At 41.9% G+C, this 21763-nt stretch overlaps 1 protein-coding gene across 3 annotated transcripts in view; it reads right to left on the bottom strand.

The window, feature by feature from the left end:
* NMT2 (N-myristoyltransferase 2) overlaps positions 1-21242 on the bottom strand; it is a 69017-nt gene extending 47775 nt beyond the window's left edge. For 2 of the 3 annotated variants that reach the window (XM_090266553.1, XM_090266551.1), the window contains exon 1: positions 21057-21242. In XM_090266553.1, the coding sequence (XP_090122679.1) occupies positions 21057-21166 (110 nt within the window). In that variant the 5' untranslated portion in view covers positions 21167-21242. The remainder of the gene's footprint in view (positions 1-21056) is intronic. The other variant, XM_090266552.1, reaches the window with a different exon arrangement.
* Positions 21243-21763: the final 521 nt, after the last annotated feature.

Raw genomic sequence — 21763 nt, forward strand, 5'->3', positions numbered from 1 at the left:
ATGTTCTGGACCCCCACCCCCACCCCCGCAATAGGTGAAAATTCATGAAGTAGGAACCTTACATTTACCTTAGTACTTATATGTATTTTAAAGCTTTATAAACCCTTCCAACACACTTATAAACTGTTCCCAGTCCCTTATTAACCTTTCCCACTCCCTTATTAACCTTTTCCACACTTTTATAAACACTACTTATGTTCTTAAGCATATTCTACACTCTTAAACACATGTAACTTTAAGAACATACGTATACAGTAGTGCAAAATCCCGCGATACAGCAAAAAAATAATATAATATTTTTAAAAATCCCATGATACAGTGAGGCTGCAATAAGTGAACCACAATATAGAAAGGGATAAATATACATATTTAATTATTTATTGCGGATTTTTTGCTATATTGGAGGATTTTGCAGTACTGTATACGTATGTTGTTAAAGTTATGTAGGTTTTAAGAGTGCAGAATAAATGTAAGGTTCCTACTTCGCAGGAGGGGTCTACAATGTAATACCCATGATAAGTGAGGGAATACTGTACTGTACATTATAAATACAAGAAGTCCCATTATGGCATGACTCATTACTAATGGGGTAACATTGTATTGCCCAAAACCTAACAAGCAGACATAATGAGAGAAGCAAACATTCCTGCTTCTTAGATGCAATTACATAGTGAGGTTCTCTTTTTGCCTGACATTGCTGCAGGTGCAAGCAGTTTCAAAACATCCAATAATTCTTTGAAACTTCTCCCAATAAGAGGTAGGGTCTCTTCCCCTCCCCTTGAATCTGGGCAGGCTTATCACTTTCCTCTTAACACAGAAGAAATGACACTATGTGACTTCTAAGGCTAGGTCATAAAACAAACAGTTTCCATCTGACTCCTTTGGGAAGTGCACCCTTGGGGAAGCCAGGAGTCATGTAATAGGTCTGACTGCCCCAACCACCAGGCTGACAATGCAATTGAGCTTCCAGGCAGCGCTGGCACCAACCAGCAGCCATGGAAGGGAGGACTCTTGGACGATCAGCTTGGTCAGTCTGCAGAAGACGCCCCAAGGCAACTTTTGACTGTACCTGCACAAGAGGCCCCACGTGAGAAATGGCCTTTTCCAATGTCCTTACCCACAGAATCTGCAAGCACGATAAAATAATTGTTGTTTTAAGTCACCAGACTGGTAATAAAAACCGGAACAGAAATTTGGAATCTGAAAATGGAGCACTGCTCTAATAAAACCTAAAACACAAGGCTTTGGCATCAAGGGCAGGTGGAAAGACCCTGAGGAGACTGTTAGAAGCCTGATGTCCTTGAGGAGGCTGTTGGACAGGGCTTGAAGAAAATAAAGAAAATATTGCATTTAATGATTATTTCAATGATTTTTTTTCATTTTCAAGTACAGAAAAGAGTGAGGAAAAGAGACCCTTGTTAGATTGTAGAGGAGCATTTATAAAATGGTTGCCAACAATAATGTGGAAAATACAAAATGTTCCTAATGAACTTGATCTAACTAAAGAGATGGCTGGGCAGAGGGCTAAAAGTGCTGGCTCGCTGACCATTCCAGACAAAAAGCCTTGCAGCTTTCTGAGGGATGTGCCTTGTACAACCTCTCTAAACAATATGGTTTCTAAGTCTCTTGTTTCCTGACAGCCTTACCAGGAGCCCAAAAGAAAAGAAAAACTTATCTGGAAGAGATCTGTGGGTAAATTTTGTCTAATGGAATGGATTAAAAATTGAAACACAGGAAGCTCATGATATTTTTAAAAGAAGTACATTGGCTTGAAAGAGAAAGAGCAGAACAAAATGAAAAGAGGACTTTGGATCCTCAGTATTTTACTAGCAGGAAGCAGACAGAGAAGGTTACTCACTCAGATGCAAAGCCAGGTTTCTTTCGGGAGGACACCTTAAAAAGGTACAACTAAGAGCCCAACAGAACAGAGGCCACAGCCATGGAGAACAGCTCCTGAGAATAGGGCTGAATTTGAGTCAAGGAACTCACAACACATTACTCAATAGATTTCAGAACTGCTATGAACCAGACTGGGGTGTGCTATTTTCCCGTTTTGGAATGGAAGTACCTACAGTGGTTCTCCTACAGCTGTCCACCATTTCATGATGGGTGTATGGACAGCAGACAACGTATCTGCTCAGTTCATGGGTATTAAGATAGACTGTGAGGGGGGTCCCATCCACACCTAGACTTGGTTTAGATGACGAGATCCTATACATGAACCCTGAGCCTAACATATAAGCTAAAACACAATATGACTTTGGAGAGGATCTTAGGAAGGGTAAATGTATTCTGCATGTGGGAGAATGTTAATTATTTTTGACCAGAAGACGACTTGTGTTACTTTTCAACATGTCCTCAAAAATTTTAAGACTCTTCTCAATGAAAGATGGAATCTAGTTCCCATACCCTTGAATGTGGACAGGCTTGTGACTCATTCACAACAAATGTGTCAATATGTGACTTCCGAGTCTAGGTGAGAAAAGGCCATGCAGTTCCTGCTCATTTATCATAAAATGTTCTCTCCATCAAATGACTCTGAGATCCACCATGCTGGTGAGACCGCAGGTATTCATGCTGGGTGAGCAACAAGCTCGTTTCTGGCTGACAGCCAGCACTGTGAGCAAGCCACCTCGATGTCCAGGCCAGTGCAGCCTGCAGCTGACTGCAGCCTCAGTCAAAATCTACCTGGACCACAAGAGAAACCCCCAGTGAGAACGCCCTCTAACTTGCCCTTTCCAAATTACTATCCCACAGGATGTGTGAGTATTATAAACTAGTTGTAGTCTGTTATACAGCAATAGTTACTGGAACATAAGGATCCAATGGTGAACAAACTCAAGTCCTACTCTGTGGGACATATATTCTTAAGCAACTGACAAACACAAATGGGAGGCCAGGGGGAAATTATTGAGACAAGATCTGTAGGTGTGCAGCCTAGTGGCTGGCATGGAGTGAGTCATTCAATAAATAATGGGGACTGTTATTATTCCACACTTACACACATCGTTTCCCCTGCTAGGACACCCTTCTCCTCCATTTCCTGGCAAATTGCTTTTCATTCAAAATGCAGGCCAAAGATCACCTCTTCTGAGAAACCTAGCTCCTTCCCACTCTGAATCAGGTGCCCCTCACTCAGCAATCCCTCTGCCATTTGACACTATGCTTGATGTTCTCATCTGCTTTTCCCACTAGAATATAAGCTCCTTCAGAACAGAATGTCTCATTTCTCTATAAAATGTATGAATAAGAGAACAAATACATATTGGTCACTTCCCCCAGTTCCTGGCACAGAGCTCCTAAGACCCCTGTCATTTCCTGGATGAAAAGGAGTGCCTTTTGTTCTACTGAGGTGACCTGGTGGGTTCCTGGATAGGAGCTGGTAACCAGAAAGACCCAGCACCCTGACTCAAAGCTTGGTATTTTCAGCCCCACCCTCCCATTCTCCAGAGAGGGGAGGGGGGCTACAAATGGAACTAGTGATCAAGCAGGCCTACTAACGAAGCCTCCCTAAAAATCCCAACAGTACAGGGTTCAGAGAGCTTCTGGGTTGGTGAACACATGGAGGTGTGGATGGTGCCGCGCCTGGGGAGGCAGAGACTCTGAATCCTTCCCACATACCTTGCCCTACACATCTCTTCCATCCAGGTATTCATGTGTGTCCTTTTTCGTATCCTTTTATAATGAACTGGTCAACAATAAGTAAATGGTTTTCCTGAATTCTGTGAATTTAAATTAATCAAACCCGAGGAGCTGGTCAGTCAGAAGCACAAGTGACAACCTGGACTTGGAATGGTCATTTGAAACCGGCAGGAGGCAGTCATGTAAGACTGAACCTTCAACCTGTCTCCAGGTAAAGTGTCAGAATTGAGTGGGACTGTGGGACACCCCGCTGGTGTAGGAAAAGCCCCTCACACAGGTGTCAGAAGTGCTGTGTTTGCGATAGTAGCATGAGAGCAAAAGAGAAGCAAGGAGAGGAACTGGGTTTGTCCTACTCAGATGTGTGGTAAAGATCATTCTTGCTCACCGGTATTTCCGAATTCCCCCTCCTGCAGGCAGTTGGGAGTATATCGCATACACTTCCTGCCCCTTGAAGTGAAGCGCGGGTGGACGTCGGCTTAGCCAGTGGAAGGTGAGTAGACACATCAGGTGTTCCTCCCATGTGAGAGCGTGGAGAGCCTTTAAACTTTTCTCTCAGCTGAATTCCCCTCCCCACCAAGTCCTGCACAGCCTTGTCACGACGATGGTAGCAGGGGTGGTGGCATGTGCTTTAACCTAAGCCCCCGAAGCCCTCTAAGGAGCAGAGGCCCCTGCCTGCACACATGTAGTGTAGGTGGCAGACAAACCTTTGCTGGCTGATGCAACAGAACTGTAGTGTTGTTTTTATCCATTGTAACTTAAGAGTATTTGAACTGATACAAAGTGCTAGACTCATCACCAATCTGGGTCAGAAAAAGACTCTCTTTCTGTCAGTTATCCATGCATTGAAAGCCATATCCTTTTTAAATTTAAAATGGATAATTCATTCCTCTACAATGTCAAAATATGAAAGGTATGTTCAATATTGAGAAAAACTATTAGAGACAAGTGCTTGAGCTATAGCTTTATATTTCCCTGTTCCAAGTCCTAAAGTAGAAAGTAGTGCTCATTTTTGGAAACAGATTGAGACCCTGCCAAATGGCACCCTAGTAGTCTAAAAATAGTAATGCATTCCCACCCCAAAATGAGCAGTTTATTTTCCTCAGTAGAATCAAATCTGTACTATTGTGATGTTTATATTTTAAATCATCCGGTGGCTAAGGACTCCCATAAATATCTGACTAGAAATTGGCTAAACAAGCATATCACAGCCAGATACTGGAGCTCAAAATATACCATGGGTGAGTACGTCCAAATCTCTGATTTGGGAGTCAGAATGTTTCAGGCTTTTCTCCCTCAGTGTTCCCAAGGCTGGCACCTGGTAAAGTAGTGAACCCACCGTATTGTGAATGCATGATTTCTGTGTGCATTTGTGGGGGTGGGGGTGGTACAGAAGAAAGCTATTTCTATTTGTATCCCTAAGGTCTTTAATGCTCCCATGCCCTAAACAAGTAGATTTTTATAACAAAAGCTTGCTGAATGAATGAGTGAATAATTCTGGCTCTTGAGCTCGCTCCAATCACATATCGTCAGGTGGTACAATACCTCAGAAGGCTAAAATTCTCCCTACCTGGATGGTAAAGTCAGTTGCAGACGTATTATCTGAGCATCTACTATATGCCCAGCACTGTGTCAAGGGGATGGTGGTAACTGAAGTCATCCAGGACATGGGCTTGGCTTCACAACCCAAAGAAGTACCCCTCTCCTGCTTCAGTCCTTTAACTGCTGCTGGTTATGGCTTTTCTAGAAGCCATTAGGAGCCCCAGACCTCACATACTTTCTGTCCAATACACCCAGTTAAAAATATCTCCAAATTTCTAAGAAGCTTTCATCCAGGCAGATACAGGCTGAGAAGTCATGACTGGCATGGATGCTTATCCAACTGGATGGAAATATCTCCACCAGTGAAGAATCCAGAAATGTTTGTCCTGCATGTGAATCAATTTTTTTCTAAAACAAACTCATGGAAACTGATGCGGATATAGAGACATAAAAGGTAAAAATAGCAGACTGTTTCACCAAATACTTCTTGAATATGTTTATGTCACCTGTTGTATAACTTACAGGGCACTTGTGAAAAGAAATTTTCTGTTAAGGTACATTTTGGTAGTTAATTGATAGTACGTGCCAACAGTATTGTTAAAATTGTACTATATTATTTTGGTATAATGAAGAAACTATAATAATTTTTGTTAACTCTAGTTTGTCAAAGTTACATTTTTCCCTCTCAAATATAAATTGACGGGGACCAGCAAGAATGGGCACTAAATTAGCCATCCCTTGCTCCAAACTCCCAGATGTCTCTGACAGCACTGATACGGTGATGAGAGGCAGAGCTGCCCAACCCATAAGTCAGAGCTACCTTCCATTCCCCAGAAGCCTTAGGAGAACAGAATTTGAGAATGAGAGCTGACTGTTGCACTACCTCACACTCATTAGGACAACTATTGTCAAAAAAGGTAATAATGTTTTTCGTTGGTGAAGATGTGGTGGGAATGTAAAAGGAGGCAAGCACGAGCTTTGGGAAAAGTCTGGCAGTTCCTCAATATGCTAAACACAATTACTATATGACCCAGCAATTCCACACCCAGGAATAGATAGCCAAGAGAAATGAACATATATCCACACAGAAATATGTACACACATGTTCGTAACAGCATTATTCAAAACAGCCAAAAAGTGGAATAAGTCCATCAACTGGTGAATAAAGAAAATATGGTACATCCATACAATGAAATATTACTGAGCAAAATAAATGAAGCACTAATACATGCTACGACATGGATGAACTTGAAAACAATATGCTAAATGAAAGAAGCCAGTCACAAAGACACACAGTATATGCTTTCATTTATATAAAAATTCCAAACTAGGCAAGTCTACAGAGATAGAAAACAGATGAGTGCTTGTCAGGGGCTGGGAGGATGAGGGGGGTGGAAGGTGTCAGCTAAAGGACGCAGGATTTCTTCAGGGGATGATATAAATGTTCCAAAGTTGATTGTGGAGATGACTGTACAACTCAGTGAGTATGTTAAACACCACTGAATTGTAGAGTATGTGAATTATATCTCAACAAAGCTGTTTAAAAAACTGGGAAGTGAAATTCCTGTCTCCGGGGGTGGTATGGAGGTGGTAAGATGTTGCTAAGGCCTCAGGATAATAAGGGAAATACCTGCTTGAGAAGATTCTTCTTGGAAATCCAATGAAGAAAAACTGACTCAAACCCCCAAGTACCTAAGGCTGATTACTGAATCACAGAAGTTTGGCCATGGATAGATGCAGCCCTTTTATAGATTTCTACTGGCTCTTTAAGAACAGGAGTTCCATTTCTCGTTTCCCTAAGAATTCATATGAAAGATGCACAATGAAAGCCTCTGAATTTTGCTACCCTAGAAAGATACTTCAGTCTGTGTCTAGAGAGAATCTTTGGCATATTCAAACCCCAAGTGTAAACCAATAAACTCTTTCTTAGCCATGCAGATGTCAAATAATTAATAAGCATATCCAGCAAATCCCTTCAAAGAAGTATTCAAGGATTATACAGAGAGCGGGCTTAATGGAATGAGCAAAGAAACACATTTTACAGGAAAGTGTAAACATGCTAAGAGTTGCTCCAGGAGAAACAAGAGAGGTAGAGACTGCTAGCTGCCCCTAAAATCCATCTCATCTTGTCTCCTTAGCTCGCAGCAAGACAGTGCTTCCCAGCTGCTGGCAAGGAGGCACAGCCATGCGACTGAGTCCTGCCAGTGGGACAGGAGCAGCAGGGACGCCTGCCTCTTCACTGGCCTAGAGACCCTCTTCAGCATGCTCCTCCACACACACTCCTTCCCTGTGCTGACTGGACACAGGGGCAGGGTAAGACACTAGAGGATGACACAACCACGTGACAGGGAAGGCTAGACTCTGACTGACAAAAGGAAGGGAAGTGCCCGGGCCATCCATCTGAACACCTGGCCCAAGACTGTCCTTCTGTATAAGAAGAAAATCTCCACTGTGTGAAGCAATTACACGCTAGGGTCTACTTGTTATAGCAGCTTAGTTTATTGTAACTAATACATTAATTTTAAGGGTGGCATCAAAGGAGCTCAATTTATGGTATGTGAATGCCAAAGATAAGAAACAAGTTTAGATTTCACAGGATTCTCCCAGGGATATCACTGAGCTCCTCCCCACAAGAACCATTAGTGGTTTGATATTATAGTTACTTTACAATTTTCCCTCTTGATTTCCAGTTTCCTGCATAGAAAATGGTGGGATTACAGATGATTTCAATCTTCTTTGTACTTTCATGCACTTTCTAAATTGTCTATAATAATCACAACCCCTCTGCAACTAAAATGTTATTAAAAATACAACAGCTCAAGAAGAGATAAATAGACCAGGTAAACAGAACGGACGGACCAGTAACAACCCATAGCATATAGGAACTTGAGATATGAAGACAACTGCATCATAAATTAGTGGTGAAAACTTAACTTTTTAATAAATAGTATCAGAAGAACTGACTTCTTATGTGAAGAAAAATTTAATTAGTTTGCTACTTCCAAGGAATGACAACAAATTCCAAAGGAGCTACAAACCCAAACTTGGAAAACAAAACCTTAAAACTGAAGGCAGTGACTTACTTTAGTCAGTTTATTTAACATCTATCCAGTGTCAAGAACAGTGTCTGGCAAATAGTAGATGCTGAAGTAAATATCTGTTGAATGGATAACTGAAAGAATAAGACAATAACTTCATATAATATCAGTGAAGGAAAGAATTGCTTAACGAAGGAGCCAGGAGTATAAATCAAAAGTTAAAAGGGGATAACCCAACTACATCAAAGTTAAACATTTTGTTGCAAAGTGATTATAAACCAAATTTTAAAGTTACAGAATAAGGCAAGGTTTTTATAAAGCACATGATAAAGTATTAATAGTCAAAATATAAAAAGTTCTTTCCCTTCACATTTTATCTCCAGTACAGTGCAGAGAAGCAACATGGTGTCCTGGATAGGACTGCAGGAGTTAGCTAGACTGTGACCACCTGGTTTTGAATCCTGGCTCCACTGCTTACTAGCTGTGTGACTTAGAGCCTGTTACTTAACCTGTCTGTGCCTGTTTCCATATCTGTAAAAGGACGATGTTTTCAATAAACAGTGTTATAAAAATTGTGAGGATGACTGAACACATCAGTATTAGTAGTTGGTACATAGAAATCACAGAGTAAATGTTAGATATTTTTATAAATAATCTGTTCTACTTTTCTTCATGTAACTTACAGTTAACTAAAAATGTATTATTTATTCACTTGTCTTCCTCTAACTAGAACGTAAGATCCATAAAACGGCATTTTCCATTGTATTCTCAGCACTTAAAACAGGGTCTAACATATAAAAGGTCCTCAATATATACTTGCTGGATGAATGAGAAATCAATGTAAAAATCAATAAGAAGACAAAAGACTGACAGAAGAAAGGGCTGAGGATATGAATAAGCAACTCGCAACACAAGAAACTCTAACAGCCATTGACCTTAGGAAAAGATGCTCAACCTCACGAGCAGTAGGAAAATGAAAATATCTCAGATTCTACTTTTTATCCATTGATTTGCTGAACATATTAAAGTCTAATACCATCAGAAAAATGTGAGGAAAGGAAGCATTCATGGACTGCTGGTGAAATGTAAACTGATGTAACCATTTTGAAGAACAAACTGCCATTACCACCATCACCATCATCATCGTTGTCATTGTCACAGCAGCAAACATTCAGCACACTTACTATGTGTCAGGCACTGTGCTGAGCACCTTACAGACATCAACCTATCAACCTTGTAAAATGTCACAACAACTTTGTGTGGTACATCCTTTGTTATTATTATTTCCATTTTATAGAAGAAGAAACTGAAATATAGAGAGGTTAAGTAACTTGTGAAGGTCAAATGGCAAATAATGGCAGAACCAGGACTTGGATCCAGCCCATCTGGCTTCAGAATCCATGTAATTCCTATACTGTACTGTCTCTTGTTTATGCATCTTCACTGGCTGAACGTCTTTTTAGATATTTATTAGCGATTTTAAGGTCTTCTTCTGTGAACTGCCTATCTAGGGTCATTAAACACTTTTTATTAGCCTAGTTGTCTTTTATTGAATTGCAGTAGCTCTTTATTACTGTGTGTATGTGTGTGTTTGGAAAACCAAGTCACTTTACTAGAGGGAAAGGTGCTACAAGAGAGAAAACAGAAGAGGTTTTGGTAGTTTATGAAAAACAGCGGAGGTCACTCAAAGGTATACACTACAGTGCCCTGCTGATGGAACAGAATTCACATACAGCTATGGGAAGTCAGCCAAGGCAGAGTCAAATTCTTCCATGTGCTAGCCACAAGCCTGTCGTCATCCTGGGTCAGGGACACCCATCTTACACAAGCTGATCATGTGGCCACCCAGTTCAATAATAGGTTCCACCTGCAGTTCACGTTCTTGAAGAAATTATATGAGCAAGTCTGTTTCTGTCAGTGGCTCATCTATGCAATTCCAGTAACGACTTCTTCAGCTTTCTTCTCCCCAGAGCAGGAAGCAAACCTTCCACCTGCCAGCATCTGGCTTCAGTATGGCCTCACCTAAAGTAAGAATTCAACTGTCTCATTGATTTGGTAGCTTCATCCTTTCTCAACATGTCCCTTCTCCTCTTGGGATTGATGTAGAAAACATGTCAGAGTCTCTTCAAAGCCACATCATCTCTGGTCAAAGCAGAAAGTCCTAAAGATGCTGTTGGAAGGCTGAGAGCTCAAAGCTGCCCTGAAGTTTATGGCCAGTGAAGGGCGGAATCCGATAATGATCTTTATCATCATAAAGATCAATCAAGAAGGCAGGTGGTTGCTGCTACTGAGGTTGAAGCATTGGGCAGAGGTCACAGTGGAACCAGCCAAGAACTTCAGTGTTTACGTGGGTGCCAGAAACAGAGGGTGACTGCTTCAGGGCAGTGGATGAACCAGAAGCCCTGGACTCAATGCAGGCCTGGCTAGCATAGAATCCAGATGCCTCCCTGGGATAGCTTCTGCCCTGCGCTTTGTTAACTACTCTGCCTCTCTGAGATGCTGAGTTGTTTCCAAGTTTTCAATTCTTTCCACTCTTACCATCATCTAATGTGGGAAAATATGTTATATCTCATTAGATTTCTCTTTCCATGATTATTACGTTATCAACAAACAAATTTGGTGCCCCGTCCCCTAAAAACACAATTCTAAAGAGTTAATGTTAAATCATGATAAAATTTAATCAAGACTCATTGGCCAGAAACTAGTCTAGTGTGAAGTTTAGTTAGTGAACACCTGTCTTTGCAGACTGTCCAAGATCAAAGTAAAGGAGACCATTTAAAATGCTAAAATGATTTTTATATATCTTTTAGATCATGACATCTAATTTTTCAGCTATTTAACAAATAAATTTCTTAAAGGCTTACTTCTTTGCCTCTTAGATAAAACTGGTCTTAAAGATGAAATGACGAACAAAACAAGTAGAAAAATCAATTAAAAAACAAATAAAAGGCTCGAGGGAGTTGGCAGAGTATATCCTTCATGATCGTCCAAATTAGTAAAAAATTACCCTATTTCCTACAGCCTTTAATCACCCATGCTCACAAATGTTTTTCTGACAGAATAGTTGATATATATACCCTATCTCCTACCTATATGACTTTTGTCATTTCTGGGCCTTTCAGAGTTTATTAAAGGAAGATAATAAATCACAAAAATCTTTTTTCTAGTTGAGATTCATTTCAATATTGTGAGCATTTTATAGTCAATATTAATTTGTGTCAGCCAAGTTAATAATTTCATGCGCTTTTCAAATTATATTTCTATTTCTAAATTCCCTTGCATATCTAATTTTAATTTCTTCCTCTTTTCTACATCCCAATGCTGATCATGGACCTATTCAATGCTTTCATTAAAGGAATGTTCCCTGCTGAGATAAAAATCCTTTTAGTTACAGAGTGTGGCAAACAATTATGCTTCCCCACTCCCCCACCCCCCAAGAAATCCCTTGTGAGGAAGTAAGGGCAAGCTGTGAATGGAAATGGAAGGAGAACTGCCATCTTCGGCAGGAGCAGTGAGGCTGCCACAGTGATAAGATAATGGTCAGTCCTGATCGGAACATACCTCTGGCACCTGCAGGCTTAGGGATTCCAGGGATGGGTGGCTCAGAGGTACAGAATGACTAGAGCAGAGAAAACAGGATAGTGCAATGGAGCAGAAGGGCAGAGAGATATGTCTGTGACATGTGACCAAGAAAAAGGCCATAAGTGAGACAGAAAACAGGATTTCAATGGGCAAAGTGAAGGGTCACAGGCAAAGGTGAGGGTCTGCAACAGGCACTTTTGGCCAGCAATGTCATAGGTGCATGTGGAGTTCTCAAACAAAGAAGAATATGGCCTCCCGAATCCAGAAGAGAGCTAAAGGTCATGATCTGCTTTGGGATGGTAGAGGAAAGAGACGAGGCCAGAACCATCCCAGAGCTCAGAGAAATTGTCTAAAAGAAAAGAAATAACTGATGGTGCCTACAGTGGACAGCTTCAAGTTGGGACAAGCGAGGAGAGAAGGCAGGACTAGGGTATCTCTTTTGCCAACAGTTGTCTTTTCCCCCTTGGGCTGTGACAGCAGAAAATTAATCCAAGAAGAGCAATGCGGCATCACGGGTGCCTGAGGCACAGGGTGTATGGTCCACCCACGAGCCTGTGTACTGACTGATCCACCCAGTTTCTTCCCAGCCTCTGGTATCCCTGAGGGTAGGGATCAGGCCCAGGACAAAGTATGTACTTGGTAAATCATAAGACTTTCAGAGACAAACTCTTCAACTCATCAGTGAAGACACACACGTCCAGAGAGGTTAAGTGACTATTCTAATATCAAACTGAAGTTTGGTTGGTAACAGAAGGTTCCTGTCTTCTGGCTTAATACTCATTTCAATACACCACACTACAATTTGTTAGCTGAAAAAGATTTTAAAATATTAAGAAATATTCTGAAATAAAAAATATTTTGTAGAAGTGTTATACATTCAAGGATATTAATTTCAACACTATTAGCACAAAAGATTGGAAATAGCCTCATGATATATTAACAGGGCAGATTAAAAATAACGGTACAACCATTTAACAACAAAACATACAACCTTTAAAAAAATGAGGTTTATCTTGCGATTTGATATACAGTATTTCCCCACTTACCGCGGGTATTACATTCTAGACCCCCTTGCAAAGTAGATACCTTACATTTATTCTACATTTTTAATTAAACCTATGTAACTTTAACAACATACGTATACAGTACCACAAAATCCCACGATATAGTGAAAAATCCGTGATAATTAATTAAATATGTTTTTAAAAATCCTGCGATAGTGAGGCCACAATAAATGAACCATGATACAGAGAGGGACTACTGTATATAATGACTCCCAATATATACAGTTAAGTGAAAAACAGAGGAGCAGCAATGGAACAGCCTGCTGGCATGTGTGGGGAATGCACGTGCAAGCACGTGCAATACACATGTGTAGAGAACATCAGAAGGACAGCCAAGAACTGGCAAGAGTAGCTGCTTATGGGAGTGAAACTCAGTGCTGAGAGAATGAGACTTTTCACTGGGTTCTGTTTTGTTCCTTTTGAATTTTGTACCATATGTTCTTATTATACTACCTATTCAAAATACTAAATAATTTAATAATTAAGGCATCTACAAAGCCAAAGCTAATATACAGCTGTAATACTAGTTAGCACACAAGTTGGGCTATGTTGGGTAGAGTCCCAAAATAATTGCAGCATCTGACACAGGAGCTCAATTTCGATTCTATTTCATGGGAGAGTCTCAGCTTCCCTCTTACGGGGTGGCGGGTCTGCAGAAAGAAGGGCCAGGCTCCCTGTACCTTGCTCTTGGCTATCCCTAGGATGTCTGCTGGGCTCACTTGGCCCAAGATGACTTCCTATTACACGCACACTTAGCCAGTGGGAGGGAGGAGAAAGACACCCATGTTCCAGGAAAAAAAGGTGTTGCTTTGGAGAAAAGGCCTAAGCAAATGATGATACTCTCTATAAAGCCACAAGATAGACTGGCCAGCAATTTCACATGCTCAAGGGAGGCCTTTGCAATGCCTTGGTAAGATGTTTATGGTATACTGAATGGCAAACAGGAATTTCCAGGGCAACAAAAATGGCATATTTTCATTTACGTAAACACATGTGAATAGGAAAATGTACAAATGAATATACACCATGGCATTGCTTTTTCCTTAATGATACAGTGTAACATTCTATATTAAAAATGGTGTATGCTTTTGCAAAAATAATTTTAAAAAATAGCTTCATTTGGAAAAACAAAACAAAACTCCATTTCCACTGGTTCCTTCTTCAGTTTCCATAAAATGTTAATAAGTACCCAGAGGGTAGTGAAGAACAACGATGACTCCCACCCTCCCCACCCCACCTCGAAAGAAAACCAAATGAAGAAACTATGGGAAATTATCATATTAACTGAATCACCATCTTTCTCTAAGAAAGTACTACATGAGCTTGAACACTGAGTGAACACAGCTGTGGGAATATTTCTGTGGTGTGTGTGTATTAAGCCAGTAACAGAAGCAAAATGTGCTAACAAAACAGAAACTATTAAAGTTAAAATCCCAAGTCAGTGAAGGACCCCCACCAGATGACTTTTGCACTGGTTTTCTCCTGTGGCTGGGAGAGCCTGACAAGCCCCTAACCTACAGGGACACAAGCACCCAAGAAACACTATAATACTGTAATGACTCAATAATACTGTACTAGAGATGGGTACGTGAAATATCAGGGGTACCACTTTGTGAATTACATAACTGTCTAACCACCATGCTGTACACCTGAAAGTAACATAAAACAATATTGAATGTCAACTGTAATTTAAAAATAAAATTTAAAAAACAAACAAACACACTACCAGCCCACCTCAAGTGCTAAACAGGCCGGGAAAGAGCTGGTACCTGCCGCTGCAGAGGCTTCCTCCAGTAGGACTGTCATCCAGAAATGCTCATAGCACAGCCCCCAGCCCATCTGCTGCTTCTTACAGGAAACTGACTCTCTGGAGGCCTGACCCACTGCAATGCTGGAGGGTGGGGGGGTGGGGGGCACCAGGAAAACAATGCTAATATATGAGGCTACACTGGAACACTACTGAACCTGATCCAGAAAGGAGATGAGACACCAATGAAAGAAAAATAAAAGAAAAAAGATCTCACTGCACACTGTACTGATGTTATAATTAAAAGTAACCCTTTGGCCCTGGCTGGGTGGCTCCATTGATTGTAGCATCATCCCCGTGCCCCAAAAGGTTGAGGGTTCGATCCCTGGTGGGGACACTCATATGGGAGGCAACCAATTGATGTTTCTCTCTCTCCCTTTCTCTCTCTAAAAATCAACAAACGCATCCTTGGGTGAAGATTAAATAATAATAATAATAATAATAATAATAATAATCCTTTAAGAGACCTAAAGAGACACTTAAAAAGGGTTCTCTGTAATCAAGCTGCAATATATTTTTAAACAAGTAAATGTATTCAATTTTTAAAAAAGTTCACTGACATTAGTGTACCCATTACCTTGGTGAATTTTGACTCCAGGGACACTCAAGGTGATAAATAACCTTGAAATACTACCAAACAAATTATTTTGTTTATTTATGGTCCATGAGACCATGCAGTTTACTGAAAAGGCAAGAGTTTACAGTCAGTGACAGGCCCAAGACCTCAGTTTAAATCTGAGGTGTGGCCTGCATAAATTATTTACACTTGAATAAGCCTCAGTCTCCTCATCTACTGTAATGATACAATTAAGAAAAATTGTATACATAAAGTAGGACGTGCAAACCAGTAATTCCAAAAATTAGCTTTTATTTTACCATGCTGGGTCCTATACAGCATAGGACACACACTACCAAACTCTACAGTCCAAGTCCTTTCAATTACAATTAGAGAAAAGAAACCCTTCATATATTAGTATTTCTAATGCGCATAGGGGAAAAAATTTTTAATTAGAAATTAAGTTGTCAACGGGGACTAAGAACCCCTGGAATACATTCAATAAACCTTTATTAAGCTACCGATGTGTGCAATGTTTTGGGTTTGCAAAGAAGTCCATATGGTTTTTTCCATTAAAAAAAGGTTCATTTTTTATTTTCCCCAATAACTTTATTGATTTGGATATTTTGCGTATGTCAGTTATCTCCCGCTATTGGCTTCTAGTGGGTAGAGGCCAGGGGTGCTGCTCAACATCTTCCAATGCATAAGACAGCCCCACAGCAAAGATTTATTTGGCCAAAATGTCAATAGCACCAAGAAACTTCGCAAACCACTTCTGACACATTTGATCAGTCACAGCTCTTTCCCCACACACTGCATAAGGTCTTTTTTTGCATTACAGTTGTGTTTCTACCTTTCCTGAAATAATAAAGCATAGTACACCAAAAATGTTGTATATTAAAATGGCTGCACACAAATTCGCCAATTTTGATGTTTTTCTTAAATGCACACTGATATGACAGCTGTCATAATACAATCTAACAAAATTGTTTTGCATGAATTTAAAGACAACTAAGCACTACTACAGCCATCGTACAGCAAAAAGTAAGCAAACTTTTTGGCCAACCCAATACAGATTATCACAAGGACGGGAGGCTGTGAGTGCTGTCTCTGTGCTCGCAGCCCACCTACAGGCAAAGACTCATGTTCTGAGGGGCCAGCCTTATTTACTATCTCCTGTGAGAACTACTTTGACTACAGACCTCATATAGTATGGCCCTAAGTGGCCTTGTTGTACCACATGATAGTCCCCTCCCCCCACCTTCCCACCTTCTCCCACTGTTGACTGGACCAAGCCTTGCTATCCAGAAACCAATGAGATCCTTTCTGTAGAATGAGAACCAAGACACAGAGTCTTCAGGCAGTTAGTAGTTGACTGACAGAAGAAGGAAGGCTAGAGATAGGTAGATCCTGAATTCGTGAACTGCTGATCCCCAATTCTAATTCTAATATAGTTCTGCCATAATTTACTTTGAGGGAACCTACTACATGTTTAAAATAAAGCCTTCTTTAATTTGAGTCAGTTTGTAGATGATGTTACACACATACCTTCAACAATGGACATAAAGAAATCTGTTGCCCTCTTGCTAGCCATGTGACCCTGGATAAGTCACTTATCTCTGAGTCACAGATTCTCTTGCAGTAAAACAATGATCTGCCTGAGAAGATGACTGGGGAGATGGGGACAGGGGAATGTCACTGGTGGAAAGGCACCATGTGATGGGTACATTCAGTAAAGGATAGAGGAGCTTTGGTTACAATGACCATGGAAGGCTTCATAAAAGAAAGGGTAGAGCTGGACCTTGAATTTGGTAACAGGCAGATAAATTCTCACAGCCCATCTCAACAATGCACAGAGAATCACTTCAAGTTTTTGGAGAACAGGACAGTGTTTTGGACAATTAAGAGACTACTCTCAGAGGGAAAGAGGACTCCCAAGAACTATAGGAAATGACAGTCCACAAAAGAGCATAGGCAGTAATAAATCCCTTTGGTGAACAATGATGTCCAATGTTGAACTTGAAGTTATCTGCCCTATGCTATAGTCAAACCCTCCCTCATTATTTACAAAACCGTCAGTAAGTGATGCACACAAGCAAGTGCTTTATATTAGTGGTTCTTCAGGTGGGTTAGGGGTGAATGGTAGCTAACTGAATTAGTCAGGGTCAAGTGTTTAAGGAGAAATACTTAAGGGGTCCAAAACATTAGGAGTTAGTGATGGGGGAGCTGGCAGCAGCATGGATATGCCAGAGGATCATGAAAATCTCAGTCCCCAAGAAATCCCCACTAATATGTATGACCCAAGCCATTTTGTTTGTCTATTAAAGAAAAGAGTAATTCTAAAAGGTAAAAGGATATGGAAACCCTTGGGTTACAGGATGACAGAGAGAAAATCCTAGAGGATGCTAGACTAAAAACAAGTCAAAACAAACAAACAAAAAAGAATAAGGTTTCCTATATAAGAAAGAGCAGCAGATTGGCAAAGAAACATCTGTGCCACTAAATGCTAGAAGGTAATGAAAACAATTTTATGGAGGTTGAAGGAAAATGATTGTTATAGAATTACATGTACACCAGACTGTGGTTCACTTGTGAGGGCAAAAGACATAAGAATTCAGAAAAATAAGATCTAAAGAGAGTGAAATGCAAGTATTTTACAATACACAAGCCATTGCTTTTTAAAAAAGATTTTATTTATGTATTTTTAGAGAGAGGAGAAGAGAGAGAAACGTCAATGTATGGTTGCCTCTCTCATGCCCCCAACTAGGGACCTGGCCCACAACCCAGCACATGACCTGACTGGGAATTGCACCGGTGACCCCTTGGTTCGCAGACACTCAATCCACTGAGCCACACCAGCCAGGGCAAGCCATTGCTTTTAATGAACATAAATCATATTTCATTCATGCACTTCCTGCATTATCCACAAAATGAAATAATCTTTTTAGTTCATAAAGAAAATTCTATGACAATGAAAAAGAAAGCATATACAGTAATATTTACATTGGGAGCAAAATAATCTAAGTGGTAGTTTCCTTTTGTCTGAGGCTCTAGTTTTAACTTAATATGCCAGCAACAACTAATAAAGATGTTATACTCTATTGTGGGGGTAAATTAATTGTTTTGGGCCACAGGAGTACTATTTAGTAAATTACTTCTTTGTGCACTGACCCGTAAAAGTGTTCTCATAGTGATAATTCACCTTTAAAAGGTAGGTAAGCATTTACCTACTCATTCCTCCAAAGGCTTTTTATTTGTCACTTAATTTAAATTGGGGGAGAATGAAGAAGCTAAGTGTAGAAAATAAGAGTCAGTTTTCTTAATTTAAAATTTTTTTCCTTAATCCTCAACCAAGGATATGTTTTTGATTGATTTTAGAGAGGGAGGAAAGGAAAGAATGACAGAGAAACACCAATTGGTTGCCTTCCATATGAGCCCTGATCAGGGATGGAACCTGTAAGCTAAGTATGTGCCCTGTTCAGATGGAATCGCAACCTTTTGGTGTATGGGATGACGCTCCAACCAACCTTGCCACCCAGCCAGGGCAGAAGGGTCAAATTTTCACATTTACATATGTGAGCTACTTAAGAAAAAAAAAATCTAGGTTTATACTGATCTATATCATCAGTGCACAAGCCAAAACAGGCATAATTACTCCCCCAAACTTGGCAGATATTACCCAAGTTTAAAACCCCCAAAACAGTCCAAGAAGCACAGCAACTTGCATTTTTACTACTCTCCTTATATCCTAATAAACTACAATAAACCCATGATATCAATCTCTCCCACTAGGAGCTATGTTATCTGCTCTGGCTTAAAATATTTCAGTCCACTGGGCATTATTAAATTTTGTGTAAGCATGTTAACATATATTTAATGTGCTGATGTACAAAACTAAAAACTGAAGAGCACAGAGGCGGATTTAACGGAGGGCGCACCAGGTGCGCGCCCTGGGCCCTGACTTCTAAAGGGCCCCGCAAAACCATGTATTTTTATTTTCCCTGTCTCTCTTTTTTAAGGGGCCCAATATTTTCTTCTGCACCCAGGGCCTCAACTGACGTTAATCTGCCTCTGGAAGAACACATGGAGATGACTTTGGATGCTAATCTGGGAACTTTGCACAGCCAACAGCAAGGATGCTGGGGACAGGCCCTGATCAACAGGCACACAGATGAATAATTCTTTGTATTATGAACATTCTTGACTGTGTAAGCAAAGAAGTACTAACCAAACCTTCAAAAGAACAAAGAACAATGAACAGAAATTACAGGGGAGAAGAGAAGAGTCCTAAATTTACTCCAGAAAGATAATGGACAGGTGCTGAAGTTTTGGGGTAACTGATCACATTTGGATCTAGGCCCATTTCTGGCTATTGCTATTGTTTCAAAAACATATCTATCAAAGGCAAATGTCCATCATTGCATAAACAAAACCTATTCTCAAGATTTCCATAGAATTTCTTTTCCTCTCTTTTATAAAAAAAAAAAAAAAAAAAAAGCACCCTAGATTTGAATGATAACTTTGGGTATTTGCAGCTGCCACTGAAATATTCACTGCAAAAATAATTTTTAAAAAATCGACTCACAAATAGGATATACATTTACTCAGCTTTTTTTTCTTGATCTCTTTCAACATTTTATAAGACATTAAAGCTCAGTAAAAGTTCCTTTCTTAAATAAATCTTCCAGCAGACATTAAAAAGAATTCAAATACTGTACACTTGAAATCACCAGTCATTTAAAGAATCCTCTGCATGAACTGAATAAATAAGCCGACTGTGACTAAGGCCTCCCATACCGTGGTTTTAAGCTGACCCAGTTCTTCATCAGTCACCAAGGCTTGCAAAATCTACTTCTAAGGGGCATCATGAAGCGCTCTGTGCCTGCGCATAGTTTGAAACCAACAGGGAAATTAAGGACGCCAGTCTTCATTTAAAATGACCCCCACAACCCCCGCCTCTTAAAAGAGAACTTCTATACCACCCTTAACCGGAAGCAATCTTTTCTCCAACGGAGAGCAAGTCAAGTCTCCGGGGGAGAACAGGGAGTCCGTGAAAAGGCAGGAGAAACCCGATCAGGTGTGAAGACGCACTGTGCCATTTGGCCTTGAAGATCAAAAGCCGGTCCTGCAAGCTGGGTCTGGTCAGCGCTGCGGGAGCTGACCCCAAGACCGACAGGAAATCAGGGGAGCGGACCTATTCTAGAGAGCTTTGCAGACACGCTCTGAGGACGCCCTGGGCGGCACAGCCTTGTGTGTCGACAAGGGCTGCCGGGCCGGGACCCGCTGGGCGCCCCCTGTTCGGCTGGGCACGGGGCGGGGGTCACGACTGGGGAAACTCAACTTTCTGCAGCTCCCCGCCCTCGGGAGCAGCGGCAAATCTAAACCACTCCCCTGTCCGCAGCTCCCCATTTTTTTCTGGTGGTGGCGGCGGCAGCTGGAGGAAGGGTTGGGAGGGTTTGGAGGGACTTCAGGAGAGGATGACAAGGAGCGAAGAGAGGATAATGACTCCCCACAAACCCGGTAGCCATAAAGGGAAGGGGGCCGCGCCTCCCCTCTGTCCCACCAAGTCATACACTGGCCGGGCCGGAGCTGGGAATGGGCGAGGGCCCGCGGGCCGCGCGGCAGGTGACAGCGGGGTCGCCGGTTCCCCCACCGGGGCCCCAGGCCTCCCCACCCACCACGGAGCCTCGCCTTCCCGGAGCCACTGAGCCAGCCGGCCGCGCGACCAGACCCACGCGGGGACCCCCGCCCCCTCGGAGAGACCGCCGGGCGCCGCCCGAGTCCCCGGACCCGCGTCCGAGCGGAGCCTGAGCTGCCCGTGCACCTACCCTTTGGCGTGCTCGGTCTCTTCCTCATTGTCCCCGTCTATCCCGCAAGTGTCCTGGTCATCCAGCTCCAGGCTCTGCTGGCTGGCCGCAGACTCGCTGTCCTCCGCCATCGCGGCGGCGCGGGCTGCAGAGGCGGCACTCGGCTGCCGCGGCGGCGACGGCGACGCAAGCAGCTCCCTCTAGTGCCGCCCGCCGTCCTCTTAGCGCCCGAGTCCCTGGCGCCAATAGGGCCTGGGCCCGCCCACCGCGCTCGGGGGCGGGGCTGGGGGGGGTCCTCGCGCAGCCTCCCGCGAGCGGCGGAGGGGGAAGGGGCAAGGGGCGAAGGGGCGGGAAGGAGCAGTGTGGGGGAGACCAGCCTGCAGCTGCAAGCAGGAAGCGGGGCGCCGGGAGCAAGCCCTGGAGCCCAAGCCTGTCTCGTGCTCCAGCCTCGGGCCTGTCTTTGAATGCCGCAACCTGCAGTCTTCATTTTTGGATCACAGGTCACGCGATTTCACATTTCTACATGTTAGCGAGCGCTTTTCATCATTGCAGAGATTTTTGACTCAGGAGCCGGCGTACTAAGGACAGATTTTTAGAAGCCTTCCCACCTCATCCCCCATGTACACTTTTTAAAAATTCCATTGTATATATATTATATATAGCTAAATTTCCAATACAGTAGCAAATCAAAGTCAAACGCAGGGCTTACAGCCTTTCCCATCTCTTCA

The sequence above is a fragment of the Furipterus horrens genome, unplaced genomic scaffold (genome assembly GCF_987537825.1).
Source record: "Furipterus horrens unplaced genomic scaffold, mFurHor1.1.pri manual_scaffold_2, whole genome shotgun sequence".
In the NCBI taxonomy this organism is placed as follows: Eukaryota; Metazoa; Chordata; class Mammalia; order Chiroptera; family Furipteridae; genus Furipterus; species Furipterus horrens.